The 26,568-nt window shown below is 45.6% G+C and overlaps 1 protein-coding gene across 2 annotated transcripts in view; it reads right to left on the bottom strand.

Moving 5' to 3' along the window:
- Window positions 1-4,309: 4,309 nt before the first annotated feature.
- Window positions 4,310-26,568, bottom strand: part of IQCA1 (IQ motif containing with AAA domain 1) — a 106,373-nt gene continuing 84,114 nt past the window's right edge. For both annotated transcript variants that reach the window (XM_027735146.2, XM_027735145.2), the window contains 5 exons: window positions 25,842-26,041; window positions 16,244-16,330; window positions 12,897-13,074; window positions 9,515-9,753; window positions 4,310-4,875 (listed from right to left, as the gene is read on the bottom strand). In XM_027735146.2, the coding sequence (XP_027590947.2) occupies window positions 4,774-4,875; window positions 9,515-9,753; window positions 12,897-13,074; window positions 16,244-16,330; window positions 25,842-26,041 (806 nt within the window). In that variant the 3' untranslated portion in view covers window positions 4,310-4,773. The remainder of the gene's footprint in view (window positions 4,876-9,514; window positions 9,754-12,896; window positions 13,075-16,243; window positions 16,331-25,841; window positions 26,042-26,568) is intronic.

Consider the following 26,568-nt stretch of genomic DNA (forward strand, 5'->3'; position numbering starts at 1 on the left):
CTTGTTATCTTAGGTGTAGGGTATGTTGTGGTGTTTTTTTTTTTTTTTTTTTTTTTTTTTTTTTTTTTTTAATCCCAGCAAGAAATAATCCTCTTTTTCTCGTCGGAATAGAAATGGCTTGATGCCACGAGGCAAAAAATAAAAGGGAGCTCTACCCGGTGCTGCGATGATTTGCAAGGCTAGTGAGAGACTACAGAAGGCATTTTCAAATAGACTCCAATATTTTCAGTGCTTGAAGAGGGCCCGACTACATGACACCTTTTTTGAAGCCCTGATTTACAATGGACCCAGGCTGAGTGCATTATAATTTGCTGCGCGAAGTTCCAAAGTCGCACTACTTTCAATAATGAGGAGAGAAACCCTAATACGATGAGACTTTTCTCTTTTTTTGGGGGTTATTGTGTTTAATGAAAAGCTAAAAATGTGCTAATGTGTAAGTCCTGTTGTGGTAGTGGCGTCGGAGGCTTTTGAAATGCGTTACTGACTCGGGGAGTATTAAGGAAAAATGACATTTTGCTACTAGCAGAAAAGTCAATTATAATGTTTCCACACTTTAGAAAATTGCTGATGCAGGATGGGAGTTAATAGAACAGTCAGCTTCACTTTGTGTTACCGGATTTGCGGGATTTTGCTGAGAAATGTCGGCATGTTTTTTAATTCTGATGGCAACTTAAATAATAAAGCTCCCACAGGTGCTGTGTGGCTGGGACTCGTCTCAATGAGGGCGTGCTGGAAGGAGATGTATTCCCTTGGGTTGTTCCCACCTGGAGTTGGTCTGTCTGCCAGCCTGGCATGATGCAGACTGTCGAGAAGCAGGGAAAGTCGGCAAAAATAAAGATTTAGGGGCATTTTACAGTCAGGCTGATCCTCTCCCTGGCGGTGGAGGAGCACTGCCACAGCGCCGAGCGCAGTGCGATCTGTTGGCAGCACTTCGCAAAAGACCCTGAACTTATCAAAAACCATTTAAAGCAAGAAACAGGAGGAAATAGCTGTCCTTGCCCACTGTGCTCTCGATGGAGCTTTCCCCCATCTCTCGGAGAAGAAAAGAGCAATACACTTTTTCTGAGCTCCTGGAGGAAAGGAGGGTGGGAGCTCTGGGAGACCCAGTGTTGTTGGCAGAGTTTTGGTGCTGGAGGAGTCTGCGTTCAGGAAGGCGGGGGCACTCCCCGTCTCTGAATTGGTACAGGCCAGGAGGCAGAAGAGCTCATGAAGAGCTGGCAGGGATCAGAGGGCTGGCACTGCTGTTCACGGGAGCTGCAGTGGCTGATTAAAGGGCTTTGGCATGAGCCAGGGACCTAATAATACCCAAGGCACGCTGTGGAAGCACTGACTGCACGGCAGCTGCATCCCTGGGAGCTCGCTGCCGGGAGGGAGACTGTCTCCTACATGGATGTGGTGCCTGGGATCTGCAGAGAGACTGGTGTGGCTCTTCCCCGGGTGGTTGGTGGGTGCTGTAGGGTAGTGTGGAGCTGAGGTCCCTCTTCCAGGTGTTTCAAAGGGGATTCCTGCTTGCTGTGGTTAAAGCAGAAAGATGGAGGACTGAGCATGAAGACTTTTGAAAAGTCGTGTCATATGTAGTTCTCCTGGGTTTGGAGGAAGCAATTAAGCCAATTAATTTATTGGTAAATTATCTTATGATGAAGTACAAAATAACTGCAATGAAACACTGACATTCACATTAATACTGAATTAGTTACTGTATTATGACTGTTCTTACAATGAATGCCCAGTAATTTAATAGTAATGGGACATTTCAATAATTTAGCTGATAATTCTCTAGATCACTTACATATATAAATGAGCATGACAGCTTCTTCTCTCAACTTTGCTGGTGCTGCTGGATTACCTCCCACCAGGAGGCAAAGCAGCCTGGCCTCCTTTTCTGCTGTCCCTCAAAACTCACCTCTTGTTGGAAACTAAGTAGGGATCAGGGTATAGCCAAGGGGATTTTCCTCCTCTATCAGATTCTGGGGTTGCTGTGGCTGGAGAGCAGAGTGGAATCGCCCTGTGCTGGGCTTAGCAAAGCCACGATCTTCTTTTTTCTCTTTTTCCATGGTGAAAGAACTCTGTGTAGAGGTGCTGGAGGAGCATCTCTAGAGGTGTTCCTGTGAGAGCACTACTCAGCCTCACAGTAGGACGGGTGTTGGAGATCCACCCAGGGCCACTTAATGGAGTAATTCGGGCACTGACACTGAAACTACTGTGTCTTGGCTCTACTCGATGCAGCTGCTTCATTTTTCAAGTAGCTGCACTTTCTGAATTAATAACTATAAATAGCATTAAAATTGCTCCTCATTCTTCCCTCTGCATCCCTGTGAGAGGACTCTCCTAAGGAGACCGAGGGCTTGGCACCCACAGAGGGTTGAGGTTTTCTGCTTTATAGAATCCCTGAATGCTTTGGGTTGGAAAGGACCTTAAAGATCATATCATTCCAACCCAATGCCATGGGCATGGACACCTTCCACTATCCCAGGTTGCCTCACCATCCTTTATTGACACTTTGTCACCTCTTGCACCCACAGAGCTTTTTGTAGATCCCCCAGCCGTGGCTTCCAGATCCCCATGGAAAAAAAGAAATGCAGTTTACTCTGCAAGCACCAACCATTGCAAGCTACACCCACAGGATAAAGTGCCCAGTACTTTTTCCCATACCCTGGTGAACAGGGGAGGAAAGCTGCAGGTCTGTGCCCTGGGAGCACGCCTGGGATGGCAGGAGGTTCACATCCCTCCTGGATGGGGTCAGAGTCGTGCCCTGGAGATGGATGGTGCCAGTCAGTGCATTACTTTGCTATTGAGATTGCCCTGAACCTGCTGAAATATGAATTAATGGGCTTGCTTACGTCCCACCTAAATGTGGCCTTTTCATCACATCCCATTGTGCTGTCAGAGCTGTTGTGCAGAGGAGTGTTCCACTGTCGACAAGATTGAGGACAGAATTATCCAAATTAGTTTGCTTGTGGATGAGAGCAGAGATGAGGCTTTGTAACACAAACCCTGCCTCCTCTGTGGAGAGCCTGGCTATTCTCCTCAAGGATGAAGTTGAAAGTACCTCGTGTTATAAAATTGGGACGTGCTGCCAAGTCTGAGGAGCAGTAGCCAGCCCCAAGCAAGTGTCTGCTAGGAAAGAATAAGGGAAGGAGAGCCAAAGTTTGTAGCTGCTCTGTGGTAAGTGATTAAATCCAGGAGCTGGCAGCTCATGGGGTCCCTTGTGTGGGTTGTGTGGAGCCTCCAGCAGCTGGAGTACTGCTGGGATGGCTGCAGAAGGACTTGTGTGCACCGAAAATGCCTTGAGGAGTTACACAGAGGAGACGTGATGAGCATTTTCTCTCTTATCACTTGGGTCTCCTTGGCAGGGCTGGAGAGGCAGCCTCGAGGTTGGAAGGGTGAAATTGTGGGGAGCCCAGTACTAGAAAGCAAAATTCAGTCAGAGGACCACAGAAAGCTCAAACTGGGGTGGCTCTGTCCCATGTGCTGTGATAGCATGGCAGCCTATTCTTCCCACAGGGAGAAAATTCCCTTTACTAACCAGACCCATCCAGTTCCCTCCACTGTGTGCAATGTGCTTGAATTGTTTTCTGTGCAGTTAGTTACTTCTAGGAATCCCCCCGACCTCTTTTCTCAGACATTTCTGTTTCCAAGAACATCTTTTTCCATTGGATTTCCTCTTAGGAGTAGGAGAGGGTCAATGCCATCCCCTTCCCAGCAGCTTCCTACAGCAGTGCTGCCCTTCTTGTACCTCCCAGCCTGTCCATATGGGCATAGAGATGTCCTTTGACTCCCTGGGGATGGTGGGCCTTGTGTTTCCAGGTAAACAGGTATTGCCACTTATTTGTTGTCAGGTCCACACAGGAATGCTGTGATCAGGGGTGAAAACAGGGATTTGTGGCTCTTTTTTATAAAAGATCCTGGTGAATGTGATCCTGTGCTTGACATAAAGGTGGTGCTGTCTCCATCAGTGTCATGTAGGGTTTCCCAAAACTTTAGGATGTCCTGTGCACTGCTTACAAATAGTTTGCCTCCAAAATTGCTGATCTGTGAGCAAACAAGGTACATTAAGCAACAAATATATTGCAAACAAGATAACCAGGCATTGTCTTCTATAGCAAAATAGATTCTCAGGACATCCACCCCAATCAACTTGGCTTTTGTTCTGCTTATTCATGTTCTCTGGTAACACCCACAAACATCAATTTGTCCAGGCTAAGGCATCAAAAGGTGAAAGTGCTGGTCCTCGTGCAGCTGTGTAAATATTCAGCTTGTGGTAGACTGCATTAAGTGTCTCCTAATCCATCCCAATTAAAAAGCAGTCTTTATAGCTGTAATAGTTTTATTGGGAACTGTAATGCGTTAGACCTACAGATACAGAAAGCAGTTAGTTTTATAAAGCATATAGGATATTAAAGTAATGAAAGGCATTAATGTGACATCAATTTTTAAGGAGAGTTACTTGCTGAAATAAATGAGTGTAGCCTAAAAGTTGATGGCATGTTACAGTCCTGAGTAATGAACCCTCTTGCCCCCTAAAATCTCTTAGAATAAATGCTTGGGAAGCCAGTGGTTGTTAACTCTTTATCCTCTGAGAGCTACATGTCACATTGATGTCTCTTTGGATTTTTTTTTAAACATTTTAAAATTCACTCAGAAAGGAATTTTCTTTCCTGGAATACCTATAACCTGAGGTGCATTATTCTTCCATGTCTGCTTTCCTAATGTCTTCCCCTTCCCAGTGAAGTAGAGCTGTGACTAGAGTTGCCAGATGCAAAAATCTTGAAGTTACTTTTTCCCTTTTCCTTTCTTTACTTTTCCATCTTCAGCTTCCCTTTCTGCCAGTGCTGTGCTCCAGGCTCTCCCCAGCGGTGTCTTTGCATACCAAACCTGGAGAATCAAAAAGCATGTGAGTGTTTTAATAAAATTAAAAAAAAAAAAAGACAGACCACTTAAAGGTTTTACTGATATAATGGAGCATTCCTTAAAAAACCCAAATCTCTTAAAATCCAAGCTGCCTTGTAGAGAAGCTGAAATTAAATCCTCAGATCTCCTGAGAACGTTATTGTTCCAAGAAGTTCAGCAGCTGATGGAACCAAGGCTCATTAACAGCAATACTTAGCTGGGCCATTTGTGTTGCTGTAGTTATGGAAATGTTAGAACTTCCACGATCAACCCTATTTCCAGGGAATACAGCTCTTGTCAAAACTCCCCCTGCTCTGAACTTGGCAACAGCCGGATCACACACTTCTCATGGCTCTGCAAATCGATCCAGACAGTTTTGATTTCAGTGAGGGAGCTCAAGAAGCAAAACAAACCCCGAACATTAAAAACCTGTTTATTGCTTTCAGATGCCTGTTCACAGGCCTGTGACTTGTAAATGGTTTTGGTAGAGTTGCTCTGCAAACTTGCCAAGCTCCTGGACTGTAATGTCAGTGAGGCAGCCCTAGGCCACGTGAAAATAATGTGAAGTGAAGGAGAAGGTGATGCTTTAAAGTTAGCAGTGGGTAGGAATTACTCTTCCCCTGTACAGGAACCTTTCTCAACAAAGTCCTGCCTACACCAGAGATGAAAATGCCACCAAATGTTGACATGATTGATAAAATGCCTTCCTTCTTGACCCCAGGCCACTATTTAATGCCACAGCTGTGTCTCCTCTGCCCTTCACTTGGGCCCCTGCCATCTTCAACCTCCCTACCAACGTGGCATCCTGTAAATGTGGCCTTTTCTGTATGATCCATCCAAAATCCTGCCTCCAGCTCAAGCCTGGTAAGGCAGCCTCTAGGGATTTGCCTTGTCCACTTGCCCAGTGTGTGTTACAGGCTGCAGCAAGAGAAGCAGTTGGGGGAAGAGGTACTGGGAGGGTATAGGGATGAAAACCCCCTGATGTTCCTCTCCTGGCCTCAGACAGTCCTTCTTGGTGCCAGGCTTCTCAAAGGCTTCCTCTGGGTTCCAGAAAGGGCTGATGATGGACATCCTGCAGATTAAATACTGTCAGCAGGTGCCTGACAGGAGTCCAGTGTCCAGCTGGCTTCTGGGCAGCCCTAACACTGCCACCTCTGCCCTAATTATCAGGATTAGCTGAGCACCCCTGCTCTCCAAAAACCCTGTCCCCACTGATAAAACCATCATCCCACTTCTTGTGTGTCCACATCTAGATGGTGGCATGGATGGTGCTGGGGAGGAACCCCTGGGCCCTCAGTCCAGTGGTCTGGGCAATTAAATGTTGCTGTCTTAAAGATGGTCTTGGGCCAAGCTACTCCTGTGTCAGGAGAACACACAGAGCTGGGATGGGATGGAGCAGGGAGACTTTGGAGGAGGCTGCTTCTGGTCCTTCCCATGAGCAGGATAAGAAGGACAAGGTGGTGACTGTGGCTTTTGGGATGAATTAACTTCCCCAGCAGTAGCTGGGACAAGGAATCAGAACCCAGTGGTGTCTCTGGCCTCCTGTGTGACAGACCATGAGGCCATACAAATTTTATTTTCCCTCCAGTTCTCTTGTCCTGGGTGTAACATTCTCCAGACTTTAAGTGGAGATGGAGAGAGTAAGAAAGTAAGAAAACCTTGCCAACAGCTTTCTGGGGGCTTGGTGGGGTGGAAAGTGCTGTTTGGTTGGGTGCATCTTGCTGCCAGCTCTGGGTCACTGACCAAGGGCTCTGCTGCAGGTAGCAGGAGGAGCCAAGACACTTGTGATGTCTTTTCTTGTTCTCTTCCCAATTCTTTGTGCATATATTTCAATGCACAAAACTAACCTGCCTGCTGGCATCCAGCAGGCTGCTTTTGACTCCTTCACTGGTGGAACTGTCACATGAGATAAATGAAATCAGTGCCTCAGATGTGGCTAAAATAGAAGTAGACTTACCACTCACATCTGAATTGGGGATGTGAGTTACTGGCAGTGGGTGAGTGATCGGAGTTAAAATGTTTGCTTGTTGAGGGATGATGTCCACAGTCTCTGGAATGGGTTTTCTTATGTATTTTAAGTAATATAAGTATTGCCCAGAGAAGTTGTGAACACCACGTCCCTGGAAGTGTCCAAGGCCAGGCTGGATGGGGCTTGGAGCAACCTGGGTTAGTGGAAGGTGTCCCTACCCAGGGCAGGGGGTGGCACTGGATGAGCTTTCAGGTCCCTTCCAGCCCAAATCATTCTGTGATTTTGTTCCAGCCACTGCCAGGCTGAACTAGTGTGATAGTTGGCTCTGCCTCTTCAGCACTACAATTATTTCTGTGTAAAGATTTGTATCAACCACCCTGGTGCACTAATTTATAATTTCAAAAAATGTGGATGTATAATTGGGCCAGAAATTTGAGTAAATGGAATGAAGAAATCACATTAACACAAATTTTGCATTATTTATATTCATTTTGGAACACTGGCAGAATATAAATGTCAAACAGGGAGATTCATGCTTCCAGGGAAAAGGAATCAAAGATTCATCACAGGGCTAATCTTGACTTTGAATACAGTGTTTTAGCTGCCCCACTTCAATAAGGGACAAAGCAAAGCAAGGGAAAAGGTCCAGAAATGGCGGTGATTAGAGGCTTGGGAAGAGGGGCTTCTGTGTGAGGAGAGACGGAGATATTGGAGTTAATTAATGCACGAGGCCATTTTGACAACCCTCTTCCCCTGTGCCATCATGCAGATGCTGGGGCAAGGTAACACGACATTTAAGGGAAACAAAATTCCAACAGTAAAAGGAAATACTTTCTGAAGGGCTGTAATTAGTGCAAGGAGAGGATTGCCCTGGGACACTGGGGACAGTGTCATTTCAGCCCTGTTCATAATGAAGTGCTTGCCTGTACACTTTGTGCTGTGGGATAAACAGGCAGTGGGATAATATTTTCAAGTTAAACTCACACTAAATACTTGCTCTCATGTTTCAGGTACAAATGGATTACTATTTGGAGCTGGGAATGATAGAGTGTTTTTTTTTCCTTTCCTCAACACTGAACCATCAGCCTTTCCCTGAGGAAGGATATTGGTTTAGATAGGAAGCATGAGGGGTGGGGGGCTCAAAAGAGAGTAGTTTGCCAAATATCACAAATGCTGCCGTGTTGAGTGAGCCAAATGGCTTTAAATGGAAATGGGAAAGTATTCAGCAGGGCTGGGAGAAATGTGCACTGTCATTAGGTCAGCAGTGGAAGAAGCCTGGGACAAAGATTTTAGAAAATGCATCTTGTTTGTTGTGCCCTGGGGATTCCAACCCAGAGGGGATTCAAGGAGCAGCAGGACAAGGAAACCTTTCAGCCAGGAAAAATGGAGGGTTTCTAAGTGGGTCTGGGTAGAAGTTACGGGGCATACGGGACTGGAAAAGCTCTTTTGGGGTCTCCTGGCTGCAGTATGAGTCCCATCCCATTTAAAGCCCCTGGTGTGGGCTGCCTGCAGTTCCTTGGTGCACAGCAGGGTTTTTTGTTCAGAGGCCAAGGCTTTTGCTAGTGTTTAGGAGGCTTGAAGGGCCTCAGACAAGCATAGTGCCATTTTTCTGGGGAGTCAGTGCTGTGAGTGTTGCACACCACCAGCTTGATCAAGTCCAGCTCAGCTGCCCCTAAGCTACACTGAAGTCACTATTGTAAATGAATTACAGACCTGTACTTAAGCCTGATAAACTGTTCCCATCCACGGGAAAACCAAAAGCAACACAGTGAAAGCAGAGCTCACCACTCCATAAAGATAATCCTGGTCTGGGGAAAGTAAGAGAAATCATTGCTGCTACATGTGGAAAAAGGAGCTGTTTGCAGGGTGATCCATTTATATTTGAGGTATGTGTAGAATCATAGAGCCACAGAATGGTTTGGGTTGGAAGGGACTTTAAAGATCATCTATTTCCAAACCCCTTCCAGGGGCAGGGACACCTTTCACTAGCCCAGGTTGCTCTGAGCCCTGTCCAACCTGGCCTTGGACACTTCCAGGGATCCAGGGGCAGCCACAGCTTCTCTGAGCAGCCTGTGCCAGTGAATGTAATACCCCTCAAATGCACTAGGTTTTGCCTTCAGGGTTTTATAACCCTGAGGGCAGGAAGAGAGGGATGGAGCTTGAGGCAGAAACTAATTCTTTTAAACCCTGAAATGAAAACTCCTGTAAGAAAATTCTTGTTTGAAACGGTTTCAAAGTAGGACTTGGATCTCGATCCCCGTGTGGAACACCCTGGAGACGCTGTGTGTCCAGGAGTTTTGCCTTCTTGAGGTGATGTACCCAGGCTTGCTGTGAACACCTCAGCTCTGGCAGGAGAAGGAGCAGTGCGTGGTACTAATGGCACCTGTGTGATTTATCTGTGCTCGGGAAGGCCCCTCTGCCCAACTGAGCTGGGTGCCAGCAGCAGGTTCACCAAAGCAGTGTTCAGGTGTGCTGCCATAGCAATGAGTGGTTGGGCACATCCCAAATTGGGGGAGTTGGGTGTTTGGTGCCCTTGAGCCGTCCATCATCATTCCAATAGTGATGTGCAGAATGAGCAGGTCTCCACATCAGCTGTGGCTGGATGAGGACACGACACAGACAGTAAAGGACAATTAACAGAGCTCTGAAAGTCACCTCAAATGTTTCCTGCTCCTCTTTGTACACTGGGATGTGTCTGGCTAGAGAAGTTGCAAACTCCACAGTCCTCAGTGGCTTCCTGGGCATCTGCAGGAGCCTGAGCTCGCTCAGGACAGTCTGTACCACGTCCAGGATTTGTCCCTGGGTGAAGCCATCGGACACCTGGGCCAGGCAGCTCAGGTTCTCCAAGCTGGAGAAGGCTCCACCGTTCTGCAGGATGAAGTGCTTCCATAAAGCTGCTCATCAGGACATGGAAAGGAGAGAATGTCAAAGACACAAAGTTAAGGAAAGCGGGAGTAATAAATTTTTGATTTTTGAAACTGGAACAGGAAAATAAGGGCCCTCAGTCAGGAAAGCCAAGATTCAGATTTTTCTTGTTAGCTGTTTATTCCATCTCTGGTTTTATAGCACAGAGGCTTTTAGGCACATGTGTTCTTAAACCACTACTGATCATTTGTTGGCTACCAGTCAGTAGTTTTCAGAAAGTCATTAAAGGCATACAGAGTGAGGTGGATATGCATCTAAAGATAGAAATGCCTGTGTGTGCACACAGAACTTGCTCAGAGTGTTCCCATTTGGATGTGCAGAACTAATTACCTTTATTAACAGCCTGGTTTTATTTCCCTGACCCTGATCACAGGTTGCTCCTGCTGAAGGATGCTATGGGGACTCCATGTGTCCTTTGGAAGCCAAAGGCTCCCACTTCTGCAGGCTCCTGTTGCAAGGGCCAGGTGTAAATTTCTGTGGTTGGCGTTTTGCTTGTTACTTAAAAGGTGAACCTTTTAAGTGTCTTTTAGCTGTGAACCTCTGTGACATGAAGATTTCCTTGATGGCTGTGAAGTGGCTGAGATTTTGCTTCTAGAAAAATAGGAATACAACCATCTTTTGGTTTATTTTATGTAAAGTAAGGGTCTGTTTGAGAGAAACTTAGTAGAACTCTGATGCCATCTCCCCAGGCTTTCCTTTAAAGCATTATATGAGAACATTTGGAAACAAAAGAATCATTAGGAATTACAAGAATTATTAATAATTAAGAATATCGAGTGCTTGAATACTCCTGTGTAGTATGGAAATGCTGGGTGGGAGGTTAATGGTGCTGGATCTGGAGCAGTTGTGTTGGACCAAACCTGCTTTATCCTTCCTTCGACTGCAACGTCGATACCACAGACTCGAGCCCATAACTATTGACAGCTCTGCACTGCATTTTTCACTCAAGCAAATTGTGGTCTTCCACTTGAATTACATTTGTGCTCAATAAGTATTGGCTGAATCAGTAATTCATAAAAGAGGAATTGATGCACACAACACCAAGCACCACTCGTATGCAGCCATATATTGTGTGCTGCAGCCCCTGGTGCAGGTAGGATCCTGGGTAGTACAAGGCACTGACTTGCTGGGTGATTAATAGCAAGAAATCAGTATAGGATTGTGAATCTTCCAGTTTAATGATTTTCATTACATGTTTACTGTTTCCACTGAGCACAGATTGAAGTATTGTGGCTGTAACAAAAGGGAGGGTTGTAGCAGACAAGTAGCTGTGCACTGTGGCTACGAGTATTTGTTATGTCGTTATTTTTCTGTCAAAACAAGTCTCTTCTCAAACTGGGTGTCAGGCACTTAAAATTGACACGACTGTAAGGTGAGGATCATATTTCCATTGAACTTCAGGGAAGGCTGGAGCTAAAGAACAAGCCAGGCACTGTCTTAACTGGGACAACGTCACAGAATTAAAGCTACAAATTTAATCTCCTTTAAAATGCCACATGTTAACTTTTTGGGGCATTCTTAGGCGTGCAGTTTAAATCCCTTTAGCTGGCTCTTCGTTTGACTCCAAATTAGTGGTGACACTCCCAGAATGTGACAGTTCAGTGCCCAGAAGTGAACACAGCTAAATTCAGCTGCTATCACCTCCTTCTCTAGGTTTTATTCATGTCCCTTATCTGTCAGCAATTTATCAGAGCTGTAACCCAACATGAAACACATGTTCTCTTGCTCAGAGACCATTTCCCATCCACACTAGGAAAATTAGTGAGCCGGGGAGAGATTTACAGTGTGCTGGGCAGCCAAACCCTGCCTTGAGCTTGCCCAAACGTGCATCACCTCAGTACCTTGGCTGTCCCTGTGAAATACAGGATGGAACTGGACTGCACAAGGTAGTTGCAGGATTTTTGCAACAAGGTGACTATGAGGACAGAACAATGTTGTAGTCAAGGCACAATTGTGTAACAAAGTCCCTGAATCAAATGTGTTTTCCTTTACTCTGTTTTTCCCCTGGGACAGGATCTGTCAGGGCAGTGGCATGAAGGGAGAGTGTTTTCCTAGATGTGGGATACTTATACTAGAAGTGCATCATTGAGAGTCTTAACTTGAAATTTAGTTGTCATTCTGAATAGCCCAAAAGCTTTCATCCATATTATCTTTAGACTAAACTTAAACAGCCCTTCTGCTCATAAGTTACCTTGTCCAGGCTTCTTATTACACAGAAAAGTGTATTAAACCACATGATATCAGTGATTAAACCACAGGAAAAAACCCCTATATTTCTGTGAACAAAAGCCCTTCCACCAGTCACTTGTGAAGGATGTGGACAAACTACCATTTTTCAAGTAGTAATTGATTCACATTATTAAGCTTAATTTGGAGCATTTCTTCCTAGTCAATACTGAGCTATTGCAGACTTGAAGGTGATTAAAATCTGAAAACCAATTTGCATTTCTAGAAGTTCTTCTTTTTCTTGCTCTGTAAATTGGTCTAATAAAAGCAACTGATTCTCCTACAAGCTTTAAGTCTCAGTAGATGGGGCACTTAGTGAATCTGTCAGAATTTGGGAGGGCCTGTCTATCACTGCAAACATTTGATAGACCAGACATACAAAATCTTGGATGCCTCTACAAATTCCCTTGTGATCTGTAAGCACAAAAAAATGGAATTCGATAGTGACAAAATTTAGTCTTCCAGACATGGGTCTGTTTGGGAGAGGCCCAAAAGTCTGTTGTTTAGAGTATGGAACAGAAATTCAGAACTCTGGTGTTAAAAAAAAAAAGAAAAAGAAAAGAAAAAGGCTTAAAATAGAAAATATGTGCTGAAGTAGGATCTTCTTCATACAGGGGAAAAATGGCTCGGGCTGAACTTGGTGCACTCTAAACTCATGGAAAAATGTTAATCACTGCTGAACAGTGTTTTAAACTCTTCTCCCAGCTTCCACTTTTATTATTTCCTCTTTGGGGTAGCCTGTATTGACTTAAACCTAAATTTTCAGGAATTGAGATGCACCCAGGGGTATGACTTGAGTTTAAGGTCAGTTCTGAGGATAACCAGACAAGAAAGGCATGGATTTTAAACAGCAGCAGTAACCACCAGGATGACTGGAAATACTTGCCAAATCTTGACATGTAGTCAGGTGCAGGAATCAGGATGATTTTCTGGTAGACTTTGCAGAAAGGTCCAATATTGGCCTCGAAGGGCCGGGTGGTGGTTCCCACCAGCAGCACTCTGTCCTTTGGTTTCAGAGCCTTCAGGAACTGGGGCAGCATCTTCCCCAGCCGCTTGGAATTCGCCTGCAGTTTGTAAAGGAGCAAAAAGGAGGAACGAGGTGTTACTGGCTGTGGCAGCTCGGAGTTAGAGGTGAAGCTGCACGTGCTGCCCATAACAGGATTTGGGGTTTCTGTAGCAGTCCAGCTGCATTTGGTACAAGCAGAGCAGACACCAATCCAAGCAGGATAACCCTGCCTTCTCCAAGCCAGGTGAACCCGTGATTTCTGAGGCACTCCTGGGTGGTCGTGTAATTGAAAGGCAGGAAGGAAACAACTCATTTAAAGAAAGAAATCCTCATCTCCAGTTCGAGGAGAAATATTGCAGGGACCTGCACACCTGATGAACCTTAACAGGTAGAAGAATTGTAACTTAGTCTGTAATCCTCCCAGCTCCTGGAGGTTACGGTTTCCTGACTCCTGCTCATGGTTTAAATGGGGAAAATAAACTCTCCCATTTTTGCAGTGTTTTTTAACTCGCTGGGGCTCTGAGAACACAAGTTCTTTGCAATAAATTACTGCTTGACTTTATAACACGTATTTAACTACTAGTTACAGAACAGAGGAGTACTGAGCAAAACTTGGATAGTTATATTTGGTAATGTTCAAGTGAATATTGGTTGGAGAAGCCTAACCAAAGAAAGCTGTAAGTGAATAACTGGGTGAGGATCATGCAGCTGAGAAACCCAAGCACTTGGAAGCCTCTTTTAAAAAATGAGGCTTAACATCCAAGTCACCAACACTCACTTGAGAACTTTACTCTCTAGATCACCTTATGATTTATTTATTTATTTATTTTAAAATATATTTGACAACATAGGAGGCAGCTCCCTGAAAAACTAGAAGTTCTGTATTAGATCAGTCTTTCTTACCATTCGTAAGGAAGCAACTGTGTCCTGCAAACCCTCTCAGATGAGAGGCAATAATTTACATTGCTGGTACAATTTTTCTTTGCAATTTTTCTGTTTGTCTGCACTGACAGACAGCTGCAGTAAAGGAGAAAAAGCTCTGCTCTTTGAAGGGAAAGCTACAGAGGATGGAAAATAGGACATCAACAAAAAACCCCACAAGTTTTTGGGTAGAGTTGCTGCTACGTTCTACCTTAGAAGTTTTAGCCAACATTGCCACCTTTGCTCTGTCAGGGAGATCTGGTCATATCAGTGACTGAAATGTGGATTTACTTTGTTTTTAACATGTTTTATTACCAGTCAAATTACTCTCTATGATTTATATACCTGTTGCTACTTATAAGTTCAAGCTTTCCTTATGTTCCTGTGTATTGGAAGGAAGTACAAAGGTTCTTCAAGGCATCAGTATGGATAGAAAAGTTGGAATCATCAAATTATTTCAGGTTTGGGGGGGTAGAGGAATCCCATTTCACTGCAATGACTCATAGAAGATATGAGACCTGGTGTTTTCTGAGCTTGCAGTATGTTTTCTTCTGGAATAAATCCTGGCTCTAGTGGGAGATGCAGAGAATTTTTAAAACTATTGTCTGACTCCTATTCCACTCTAAGGTGTGAAAATAAGTCCTAATTTATGCTCAGCAATTATAACTTTTTCTTTTCTGGGTGACAAATTATATTTATGGATCCCTTCTGATCTGGAGTTTGTTACAACACGTGTTGATCAGCCCATAGAAATCTTGATTTTAAAGTTTTACACGTAGGAAAGTGGGGTGAATTGTGAAGGTGACCCCCCTGTTTATGCAGGAGTGGCTGAACTGCAGCTGGATTTACCATAATGTGTTTGATGTTCCGTCTGGTTTGCATCCTTTGGGGAGAACTGGAGATAGGCTTCTTTTCCAGTGAGCTTTGGATGAATGGAAGGCTTTGTACCAGGTTCTCAGTCACGGTGGCAGATGTGTCACACCGGGAGGAGCAGCTTTGGCCTCTGAGGGCTGAGCTTAGCTCATCTTGGACAGGGCTTGGAGCAGCCTGGGCTAGTGGAAGGTGTCCCTGCCCATGAATGAGATGAGCTTTGAAGTCCCTTCACCCCAAACCATTCTATGACTCTCCTAATTCCTAGTGCTCCTAAGGAAGTCTCCCCAGACTGCCAGTTACCTCTGCCTGTCCCTCCAGTTTCATGCTCTCTCCTCCAAATATTGGTTGTGCTGTGGTTGTTTGGATATGAGTGGTTCCAAGCCCGGAGCCATCCACTCCCACCAAGGCAAGAGACCTTTTGTTGAACACCTACAGGTCTTGGGATGTGATAGCAGGGCCAGAGGTGACACCCTGGGCTCTGAGGTGGGCGGGATAAGAAGTTTTTTCCATGCTGAGAAGGATCATGAGTACCCCAGGCCATCTTTGGCCCCTAATCTTAAACTTAATCCCCATCTGCACTTGGTGTCAAGGTTTGAGCCCAAGAGAAAGGCTCCTTCTCATTGTGGGGACCACTAAGGACATCAGTCACTGCACACCCATCCCCTCACACAGCCCTTGCAGGAGGAACAGCCTCATCCAAGGTGACACTGTTGTCCTTCCAAAATACAGCCTTGTGACCACCCCACAGCCTAAAGGTACAGAAAAAAGGTTCAGTTTTTCATAGAGCTCTAAAAGCAAAATGTTTTGCAGGCAACATGAATGCAATCAGGATTTTGGGTGACTCACTCCCTGCTGTGGTGGGTTTGTTGCTGTGACTATTACATGGTGCTTTAATTTTCCTTCTAGTGGGGCAGATGCACCAGAGAGGAAGGAATGGAGGCAATGGCATTAGGACTCCGGGGAGCCCAAAGAAAATAATCTGTAAATGTAACTATTTAATATAGGCTCTTTGTTTTTGCAGTGGAAATTTATCCTTGTTACTTTATTGTTCACTTTGGCTCCATCCAATTTCTCAAATTAATAGAGCTGAACAATTTAAGCTCATCTTAACTTTTAGCTTCTTGCCTCGTTTTTTGAAATTCTCCATTATTCTCTTTTACTTTTCAGTGCACTGATGAGCAGTGACTGGACTATTTTTAAATAAAGCAAGGATATGTGGAGGAGAGAAATGTGACCTCTTGGGGGTTCTTAAGAAGTCACAAGACTCTCTAAAAAGAGGAAAAAAAGTGTTAGTGAGACAAGGTATTATCAGGCAAGCTTTGGCAGGTCTGGTCATAGTGGTATGTGCTAAGCTAAGAAATTCACTTGTCCCTTTGTGTGGGATGTAATGCAACGGGAGAAATTATCTGCACTGAAATAAAGGAGCCACTCACCTCTTCCTCTCCCTTCGGTGCCGCTTTAGAAAACATTTTCTCTGTGTCTCCAATCCACACGACTGAAGGCTGCAATTCCTTTCCCACCTGAGAGAAAATGGGGGAGAGAAGGCAGGAAGCTGATTAAAATGGCTACAATTTCATACCTGGGAGCCCATCATGATGCTTTTGAATCCATATTTCAGCAGTTCAATTAGCCTGGTGTATTTTTTTCCAGGAGTGTTCAGCACTCATGGATAGAACCGGCTCTGCTCAGCAGCCTTGGCAAACCAAACCCTTCCTAGCTGGGAATTAACATTAAGAACCCACCCCAAAATAGATCATTTTGTCTGCCATGCTTATCTTTCATTTCTCAACCCCAATTCAGTTGCAGTTCTGCAAAGGGAAGCCTGGATTTGGAGTTCAGTGGCAAATGATGGTCTGCCAGCAGCTTTAGGCTGACTGTGGGATCCCACCCTGGTTTTCCAAGGGTGATAAGGATGGGAGAGCTAGGCAAGACACTGCTGTAGCATGAGAGATGAGGGTACTAATCTTCAGACAAAACAGGCTGGTATGCAATGGTCTGGTTTAAACCCCAGCATTTAACTCGCAGTTAGCCCAGGAATTAACCCAGGAGCTGTTACATTTGGAGGGGGGTGTCTGCCCGTGGGTTCTCTGGCTCCAAAGTTGGAGGCACTATACCCCTGGTTCACAGCAGGATGGCAGCAATGCTACAGGCTTTTCCACATCCTGCACTCCTCCCCATTGCTATAGAAACGCCCGTGGTTTAGACATTCTGCTGCCAAATTTTAATCACTTCCCAGCGGCTCTCGGAGCCGCGTTAGTTTGCTCAGCAACAAAAGTGATGGCTCGAGGAGTCAACGGGTAACGAGAGAGAGAGAGCGAGCAAGAGCATTCTTCTGTCCTGCCTTTTTTTGTTTTATTCCCTCTAGTTGAAACTGCTGCTTCCAGGAAGGGAGCTGACAAAATCGATAGGCTGTGTACATCAGAGCTCCTGTCTGATTGACAGCGCAGGAAGGATTAAGTTGTGAACGTCGTTTTTCACAGCACCGCGGCTCGTTTTTATGGATGTGTTTCAAAAGCACCAAGTGTGTGTGTCTGCACAGTAAAAATGGATTTAAGACGGGGAAAAGAATGGCAGATGAGGCTGTTAAACTTGTTTGCTGTGCTGGTGATGGGATGAAGTGGAAACAATGCCATCTTCAGCAAGTGATGCTTTATTTATGGTCACTTGTCAGTCCCAGAGTACATCAAGTGATACCTCCATGTTCACAACAGTTGAATTATAGAATCAGAGAACAGTTTGGGTTGGGATGGACCTTAAAGCTCATCCCACCCCCTGCCATGGGCAGGGACACCTTCCGCTAGCCCAGGTTGCTCCAAGCCCCGTCTAGGCTGGCCTTGGACACTTCCAGGGATGGGGCAGCCACAGCTGCTCTGGGCAACCTGTGCCAGGGCCTCCCCACCCTCCCAGGGGAGAATTCCTTCTCAGTATCCCATCTAACCCTGCCCTCTGGCAGTGGGAAGCCATTCCCTGTGTCCTGTCACTCCAGGTCTTTGGAAATAGTCTCTCCCCATCTTTCTTGTAGCTCCTTCAGGTCCTGGAAGGCCACAATTGGGTGACCCCAGAGCCTTCTCTTCTCCAGGCTGAACAGTCTCAATTCTTCCAGCCTTTCCTCATAGCAGAGGTGCTCCACTCCTCTCATCAACTTGGCCTCCTCTGGACTCTCTCCAACCAGCCTCTGTCTTTCCTGTGCATTGAGAATGTTGGAAGGCAGGAATACAAATATTTACTGCTAGTAATGAGCACTTAAAAATAAAACCAAGGTATCACAAAAGATAATATGAAAATACTGCAGAAACTGGTTTCTGTTTGGACTAGACGATTCCGTGAATGTTTTTCTGCACGTACAGCTTGAAGGGTAACAACTTCTTGGAGTGTACTGAGCACACAAACTGGAAATAAATGGCAGATTAAAACTGTACAGCAGTAATACCTGCCATTTTAAGGCCAGGTGCTGTTCCATCTATCTCCTATTTAGCTATTTCCAGGGGTATGTTTAGCACATTCCCAAGTCTCCACACATTCCTCTACACCTGCAGAGTCTGGGAACTTGAACTGAGCTGTGCAGCAGCTTTGGACTTGGATTTTCTGGCTGGGACACCTGGGGAAAATATGAGCCAGTCCTACTGACTTGCACTTGCAGGTGAATTGTCTGCTCTGGATGTCTGTAAACAGGCTTGGAGACAGATGAGGAAAGAAATATAATGTGGTGGCAGATCATATGGCAGAGATGGGATAAGTGATATTTTGGTGGAATTAAGACTCAGAAAGAAAAATACGGGTGTAGTTTTAAGTTGTGGAAAGAAACCCACAGTTTCTTAAAGAACTGCACTTGCATTTTGTGCACAGACTGTGATGTGTGGGAGCTCTGACTCAGAGCCCTGTACTGAACCTGGCACTGCTAATGGATGGATTATCAGCTGGGGCTTTCTGATGTTCCTGATGGTGACTTTTACCTCCTGAAACATAAGATAACAACCATTTTTCGCTCTTGCTCTGTGCCTGCTTGGAGAGGATGACAGGAGGGAGGGAGATGAGGCAGTGGGAGACTGTTCTCCTTGAATCCAGCCTTTCCTCCTGGCGAGGTTTGAGCTGGGTGATTGGTGCCTGCTCAAGATTACACACTGTGTGCACTCACTACCACCCCCGTTATTGGGGTGCTTTCTCCACACTTTGTGGTTGTGACCCTGCTGCTGACAAGGGTCCCCTTTCCTGTGCCTTTGCTTCCGAGAGAGAACAGTCCCCTTCTGGTGTCTCTGCTTTGTGTGGGTGGTGCAGCTGGATCACACTTGGGGAGCCACACAGCTGTTCTCATGGAACCATAGCATACTCTGAGCTGGAGGGAACCCCCAAGGATCATGGAGTCCAGCTCCTGGCCCTGCCCAGGACAGCCCAACAATCCCACCCGGTCCCTAGGGACATTGTCCAAACGCTCCTGGAGCTCTGGCAGCCTTGGGGCTGTGACACTGCCCTGGGGAGCCTGGTCAGTGCCTGTGTGTGATGCTGCAGTGGGATGTGATGGGCTGGAAGGTTATAAAGTCCATAAAAGCTGTTGGCAGGGGTTGAACTCTGCTTGTGCACTTCAAAGGGAACCATGTCCTTTCGGTGGGGCCACCACGGGCAGGGAGGTGCAGGTATCCCTTGTTGGGCTCTGAGATGGTTTCTGTGGTTAGCAGCCCTCTCAAATGCAGCCTGAAGTTTTACATCAGACTAGACTCTCATTTTAACTTTTAAGGAAGAATACTTGCTATTTCATACCTGTCATCTTTTTTTGTCCCCCTAAGTGGAAATATAACGAATATCCTCAATCTCAGGTCTTAGAGAGAGAATTTCCTGTGTTTTCTGTTTTGAGGCAAAGATCTAAATGTATAAAGTGGTCTGTATATATTTGTTGCCCAGGGAAGCTGTGGCTGCCCCACCCCTGGAAGTGCCCAAGGCCAGGTTGGACAGGGCTTGGAGCAACCTGGGCTAGTGGAAGGTGTCCCTGCCCATGGCAGCGGGTGGCACGAGATGAGCTTCCAAGGACCCTCCCAACCCAAACCAATCTGTGATTCTATGATTTTTCTGTGTTGATAGACATTAATATGACCAAATTCAACACACTGTGTTTGGGCCTGACTGTTTCCTATTTTAAAGACTGATCAGACACCCAGAATCCACTGGCATCTCATTTAAATTGTTGGCAGATACATAGCAGGCTGTGTATCCCCCTGTGAAAGTGCTTCATCTGAATTATCCATGGACAGTTTGAATCCATGGATAATTAAATGCACTGTACATAATTAATTTGTAATTGAAATTTTATTGGCTTTGCTGCAATTCCACAATTTGTTGGAGCTGCCAGCAGATGGCTCCTTAACCCTTCTAATACCACACTGAGATTTGCTCCTCAGGAAAATCATTATGGATAAAAACCCCCACCCTCTCGTCCCACTGCCTGTCAACAGTCATCAAAGATCAAACAGCACTTTTGAAAGCCTTGGGTTAAACTTTCCAAACTCGAGAGCCAGAGTTTAACAGTTTAATTGTTGCACTTGAAAATGCAGAAATCTGATTCTTGCCCAGCACATGTGCACAGGGCTCCTCCAAACATGAAGGATTTGATGGGATTTTTAAAAAAAGCCCAAGAATTTTTGGAAGCTCAAGTTACAGCTGAAAACTGCTCAGTGTCCTGTAGTTTATACACCCAGAAGTGCTTCTGAGCAGCAAAATGCTGCAACCTGTGATCAGACCTTATCAGTGGGAGTCTCACCAGGTAAATATTCCAGTGCTGCAGTGATGATGCCACTGTATTCGGGTTTGTTAGGCAGATAATGACTATGGATACTGTCTTCCAACAGGATGACTTTAATTTTTATCAGTGTAAAGCTGCTTTCTCACAGAAATAACACTGGAAGTTTGAGTACTGGTGATATTTAACACTACAAGGGTCTAAGGATTCCAGCAGGCTGAGCTGCTCCAGGAGAAAAGAATTGTTCTGGATGCCTGAAAAGAAAGACTGACTGTACTGTTCCTAAATTTCAACTGTAATGGAAGTCCTGTGTGGCATGGGAATGCTAAACACACAGACTTGTGTCACTGTACCAGAGTAAGCTGTGCCTGGTTCTTCAGACTGCCAGAAAAATGACCTATCTGAAGGGACAACACAGCATTGGTTGTGAACAAATGAACCTGATGCAGTGGGGGGGAAAAAAATCATGGCAGACTTAAATTGTGTTGCTTCTAAACACTGGGATCGTATCATTTAATCTTAAATAAATTCCATCATGTTCCTTTTTTGGTATAACACTTGAATAGTCACCTCTGACTTGCTAAACAGCATAACCAAACAGCCTGATAAGAGTCCCCCAACACTGATGGTGTTGGATATTTGTGCAGTTTGCTGCTCTGTAGAAGCCCTGGCTCCTTGGGGCAGCTGCACAGCACACCCTGAGCTGCTGAAACACATCCATGGCTGCCCTGCTGGTATTTCCTCCTGGCCACCTCTTCCCCAACCTTTTAGCCTGGTCAGTGTTGCACTAATAACACTTTCCCATGTGTGCTTTGGGTACAATGTGCTCTGTGTGCTGCTGTGGCCCTGGTGGAGGGGGATGAAGCCCCTGAGAGGGGTTTTCTCCCTCTGTTAGTGATTAACCCCATGGCTGCCTTATTGCAGTGCTTGTCATTTTTATTGCCTTGCAGTTAAGGCTCATGAACTACCTGCATTTTTACGCTTTTATGTCATGGAGTCATGCATTCTACCCTCTCTCCTCGATCCTTTCTGGGTTTGATTTTGTTTCTATGCATCCTTCACTACCCTTCTTTGCATCTTTTATATGAACCATTGCTCCTCAGTGGTGTTTTATGGGAACAGGGGAGAGCCGAGCCATTGCTTGGTACAAGCTGGCAGAGAGCTCTGCTGAGCTCAGGCTGGGAAATGGGGCTTAATTGAAATATTCCAGCACGTTTGGTTCACGCTTGAAGGATGAGTTTTGTTTTGGGGACTGCTGGGAAGCGCTTCTGTGTTAGGGACAGACCCTCTCCTTTCACTCCGGAGCAGAGCTGACCTGGCAGGCGTTGCCGTGTCTTTATGGAAAACACAAGTGCTCAGGCTTGGAGTTTGCAGCCTCTTTCAATGGTTTTCCTATTCAATATCAATCTCCCTTACATTTCCTTTGAATAGGGAGATTGAAATGTTGGTGTTTTCCTGGTCTGTTATGAGAAGTCATTTCCTCCGTACCACATTGAAATGCCTGCCTTGAGGAGCACACAAGCCTCCCCTGGGTCAGGGCTGGTGTGTCTCTTTCAAGTCTCCTCCCCAAAATAAGGGAGGGGGGTCAAAAAGAATTTGGCTCTCGCATCTGAAACAAATTAAAGTTTCATTTTTTCCCCAGTGCTATTCACTTGTTTAGGGTGTCTCGCACGAAACGATGGCCAGCAGCCAACACTCAGTTATGGAAGGGAAACTTCCTAATGGTCATTTTATGCTCTCCAGAGTTTCCTTTCATTACAGAAACTCTGTTGTTTGCAGATGTGACAGGTAATCAAAAGTGCAAGGTGACTTCACCTTATCGCAGAGCACCATTAATCCTTATTTACTGAATCCTGGTGTTTAAGGGTGGTTACGTGGGTCGTAAGATAACGGAGAAAGAACTGTCACGTTTCCTGTCAGTCACTTACAGCTTTAAGTGGAAGGGCTGTGTTCTGCTTGGCTAACTCCCTATAAAGGCAGTTCTGGGAAGCTGGAGTAGAAAGTTGCTTGACAACAGTCACAGTTGCTGTTTCCCAAAAACCTGACCAGAAGTGTGTGATGATGGTGAATTTTCAGTGATCGTGTGCACGCAGGGCACTCTAAGGAGGAGCACTGGGGTGTGTCAGACGTACTGAGAGCTGGGAATATTAAATACATGTCTGCTGCAAAGTACCAACTGCTCCCATGGCTTGTCTGCCACAGGTGACACTGTATAGTGTAGTCTCACAACAATCCAAATACGTTTACTCCAGACTTTTTGTACCATGGTAGAAAACAAACTTTCTGGGGGGCAAGTACCACTGTTCAGTTTTCCCCCTCAAGGAATTTGTTTTCAGTTTGTGTTGTCCCTGTGTTTGTAAATTCCTGTAAATCAGGAATGTATTCCTCCTAAATCTTTTTCCTCAATATATAAACAATTTTCCTTGTTGCAACTAGTCTGTTGCCTCTTGTCCTGTGGTTATGCACCTCTGGGAAAAGTCTGGCTCTGTTCTCCGTATTATCCCATGAGGCCCCTGAAAAAAGCAGTTAGACTCCCACAACTGGATTTGTCCAGCTTGTCCCATTGCTCCAGCCCCCCTATCTCCCTGGACCTCCCTGTCAGTGCCTGTCTTGTAACAGGGTAGCCCAGTATTGAACACAGTGTCAGTTGTGGTCTCATAACTGCCAAATAACAGGGAACAGTTACTTTGAGGTTGACTAGTCTTGCTGATACAGGCCAGTATTTGGATGAGTTACTTCTGCATGGACACACTGCTGACTCGTGTTCAACTTGCTGTCCTGAAGACCCCCCCCCCACCATCTTTCCTGCAAAGCTGATGTCTGCTTGGTACAGCCTGGTCCTCTTTGCTGTTGCATGGAATTGCTCCATCCCAGCTGCAGGAATATCATACTGGGTGGGAGCACTGGATGTTGTAAGGAAGCAGGAGCTGATGGCAGAACAAATGGAGGGGATGGTTGTGGCAGGGACTTGAGGACCAGAGACAGGGAAATGAGGCACATTTGGCATTGTCGAGAATAAACAAAGGTGGATTGTAACTGCAGAGAGTCTGTGGATGGAGAATTGTTTCCAGCCTGGCTCTGAGAACCTACAGAATCTGAGTTGAAATCAGCAGCAGATTGGACATATTGGTGGCTCAGTCATGGGGACAGAAGGTGGTAGGGAGAGGGGAAACAACCAGAGGAACTGGGAATGGAAATGGAACACAGTTGCTTTCAATGGTGCTAAGACAGGCCAGTGCTGTGTCACAGAAATATAGGCTGGCTTGGGTGGGAAGGGACCTTATAGACCGTCCAGTGCCACCCCCTGCCATGGGCAGGGACACCTTCCACTAGCCCAGGGTGCTCCAAACCCTGTCCAACCTGGCCTTGGACACTTCCAGGGATCCAGGGGCAGCCACAGCTTCTCTGGGCACCCTGTGCCAGGGCCTCCCCACCCTCCCAGGGAGGAACTGAGCCTGCAGAGGATGTATTCCTTGGAAAGGGAGACTGTGCTGTGCTGTTAAAGGAGCAGAGTTTGAAGCAGTGCTGCTGTTACAGCTGGAACAAGTCACCTTTTGATAAGCAAGTGCCTGGACAGCCCTTATTCCACATGATTGACTGTGAGCAACTTCCACCCCAGTAACTCACGGAGGTTCACCCAAGTGTCATCGCTTCTTTTGCAAGAGAGAAGGAGAGAAATCAACTTGGACTGCTCCCTGTGATTTTGGGGAGGGGTTGCATAAGGTTTCCATTTCTTTTTAAGTAATGTGGAAAAATGTAAGGCTTTAGATATGCATATGTACATGATGTGTGTGTGTGTATACTTATCTATCAATATGTATAGATAGACACACACATTTTAGATATGTTCCAATTATTGCATATATTATATGTATGATAAAAAAAACTCCCTTATTGTCTTCATCTGGAACCTTCTCCAGGAGTAAAAAGACTGCCCTCCTTTCTCCTGTGCTTAAAGGTGTTATGCTATAGCTGGGACTATGTTATAGCAAAGACAGTGTGTGCTGTGCCTGCAGCCAGAAATGAGCTTTGCCATTGATGAGGGCAGAGAAACAAAACGGTGAAGGGTGAAATGGGCAGAGGAGAGGGAGTATGAGCTTAGCCTAAGGGTACTAACTCCTGTCAGGGAGTGCCAGGTCCAGTGTTGGTGCTGCAGCATCAGAGGTGCCTGATCACAGCACTGTCACTCTTCCCTGGGCACTGCTCTGACCTGGGCCTTGGACATTGATTTGCTTTTAGCTGTGAAACATGTCCTTTCTGGGGATGGAGGCACCTGTCACAAAGTCTGCTGTAACACTGGATTTAATAGAATAAATCTGATAAATCCCAGGCAAAGCCAATTTTAGTAGGCCTCTGGCACTGGAAAATTATTGCATTTGGCTTTTACTAGTGTATGTGCTGTGGTTGTTTGGTCTGGAAATATTTACCAGCTTCCTTCTGTAGCAGAAATGCTGAGGACTTAAAATGTGGAAGAAAGCCTGCCAGGATAGTGCCTTGTTTTGTTTTTTTTTCTTCTCCTGAAGAGAGTTTGGGATATGTCCTTCACAGTTCATACACCTTCTTTCATTTCCAGACTTCTCATAAATTGCTGTTCCTGTAATCCTGAACTAGGATTCCTTCTTTTGAAAAGCTTGCTGATAGGTAAACAGAGAGCAGTACAGGGGAGAGAGTTCTTGTGCAGCAGCAGTCCCAGAGAGGAAATTTCTGACCACCCCCAGCCCAGCATTTGATTAAATGCTGCATGACAAGCATTCCTGGCTGATGTGCATATAAACAGAGAACAGAATTTTCTTTATCTGTGATGCTTTTCATATTCAAGGTAACACAAAGCTCACAAAAATGTTAATGTGAAAAATATGGCTGCTCCAAGTGATTTCTCCAGGGGCAGCAAATCCTCTGCAGAGGTTCACACACTGCCTGTCAACAAGTGGTTTCACAGAATCCTTTAGGCTGGAAAAGACCTCTGAGACTGAGTCCCTCCTGTGCCCGATGCCCACCTTGTCCCCCAGCCCAGAGCACTGAGTGCCACGGCCAGGCCTTCCTGGGACACCTCCAGGGGTGGGCACTCCAAACCTCCCTGGGCAGTTCATGCCAATGTTTAACAACCCTTTCTGTGAAGAAATTCCTGCTGATGTTTTGAACACTTGAAGGCAGGGAGGGAATTCTAAATTGAGTTGGCAGCCCTTTGGACCTTGAGCAGCTTTGCCCAAGGTGTGTATGTTCCTCAGTATGGAGAAACTACAATTTCATTCCCTGTTTGTCCCATGAAAGAGCTTTGTAGAGAACCCCCCAAGACACAATACCTTGAGAACCATATGAAGCATCATTAGCAGGCCCTCCCTGCCTGGGTATTTCCCAGCAACGTTGGAAGGAGATAAGTTGAAGAGGTTGGCTCCTGTTTCTGTGCAGATAGCATGGACCAACATTTTCTTTCCAACACCAGCGGGTCCAGCCAGTAACACGGATTTCACCAAGGGAGCATTCTCATGGACCATTTGGGAACCTGTAAAAAGTCATAAGGCACTGTAATTGCTTTCATTTGAGTCTGCTATAAAGGTAAAGGAATGATTCTTCCTTTTTTATTCACCATAAATAATTTATAATGTGAATTAATTGTTTCCTCACTGTGGCACGTGTGCTCTTGAGTTCAGTTCTGTACAACCAGAGCTGTGTCCCCAGTGGATTTAATGTCCCTTATTTGTACCTTCTGATGGGCAAAATTCAGCTCTAAATCAATGTGAGCTAAAAGAAGGATTTTTCTCTTTTGACTTCTGCCTTCACCTCCCTTTTTGGGGGTAATTTTTCCTCTTTTATGTTACTGCTGTTCAGTGAGTACTGGAGACTTTGTCACTTAGGCTGAGTGTGCTCTAAAATCCTTCACTGCTGAGCACACCTAGGCTCACCTGCAGAGGAGTCAGTGTTATTCCCTACTCTGGAATGTGGCAGGGGGATGTTGCAGTGCAGGGATGATGTATCTGCTCAGAGGAGGAGGATCATTCTGTTCTCTTTGGTTCATTCAGGGAGTGCCAG

The sequence above is a fragment of the Pipra filicauda genome, unplaced genomic scaffold, assembly GCF_003945595.2.
Source record: "Pipra filicauda isolate LSUMZ 115617 unplaced genomic scaffold, ASM394559v2 scaffold282_size1924045_pilon, whole genome shotgun sequence".
In the NCBI taxonomy this organism is placed as follows: domain Eukaryota; kingdom Metazoa; phylum Chordata; class Aves; order Passeriformes; family Pipridae; genus Pipra; species Pipra filicauda.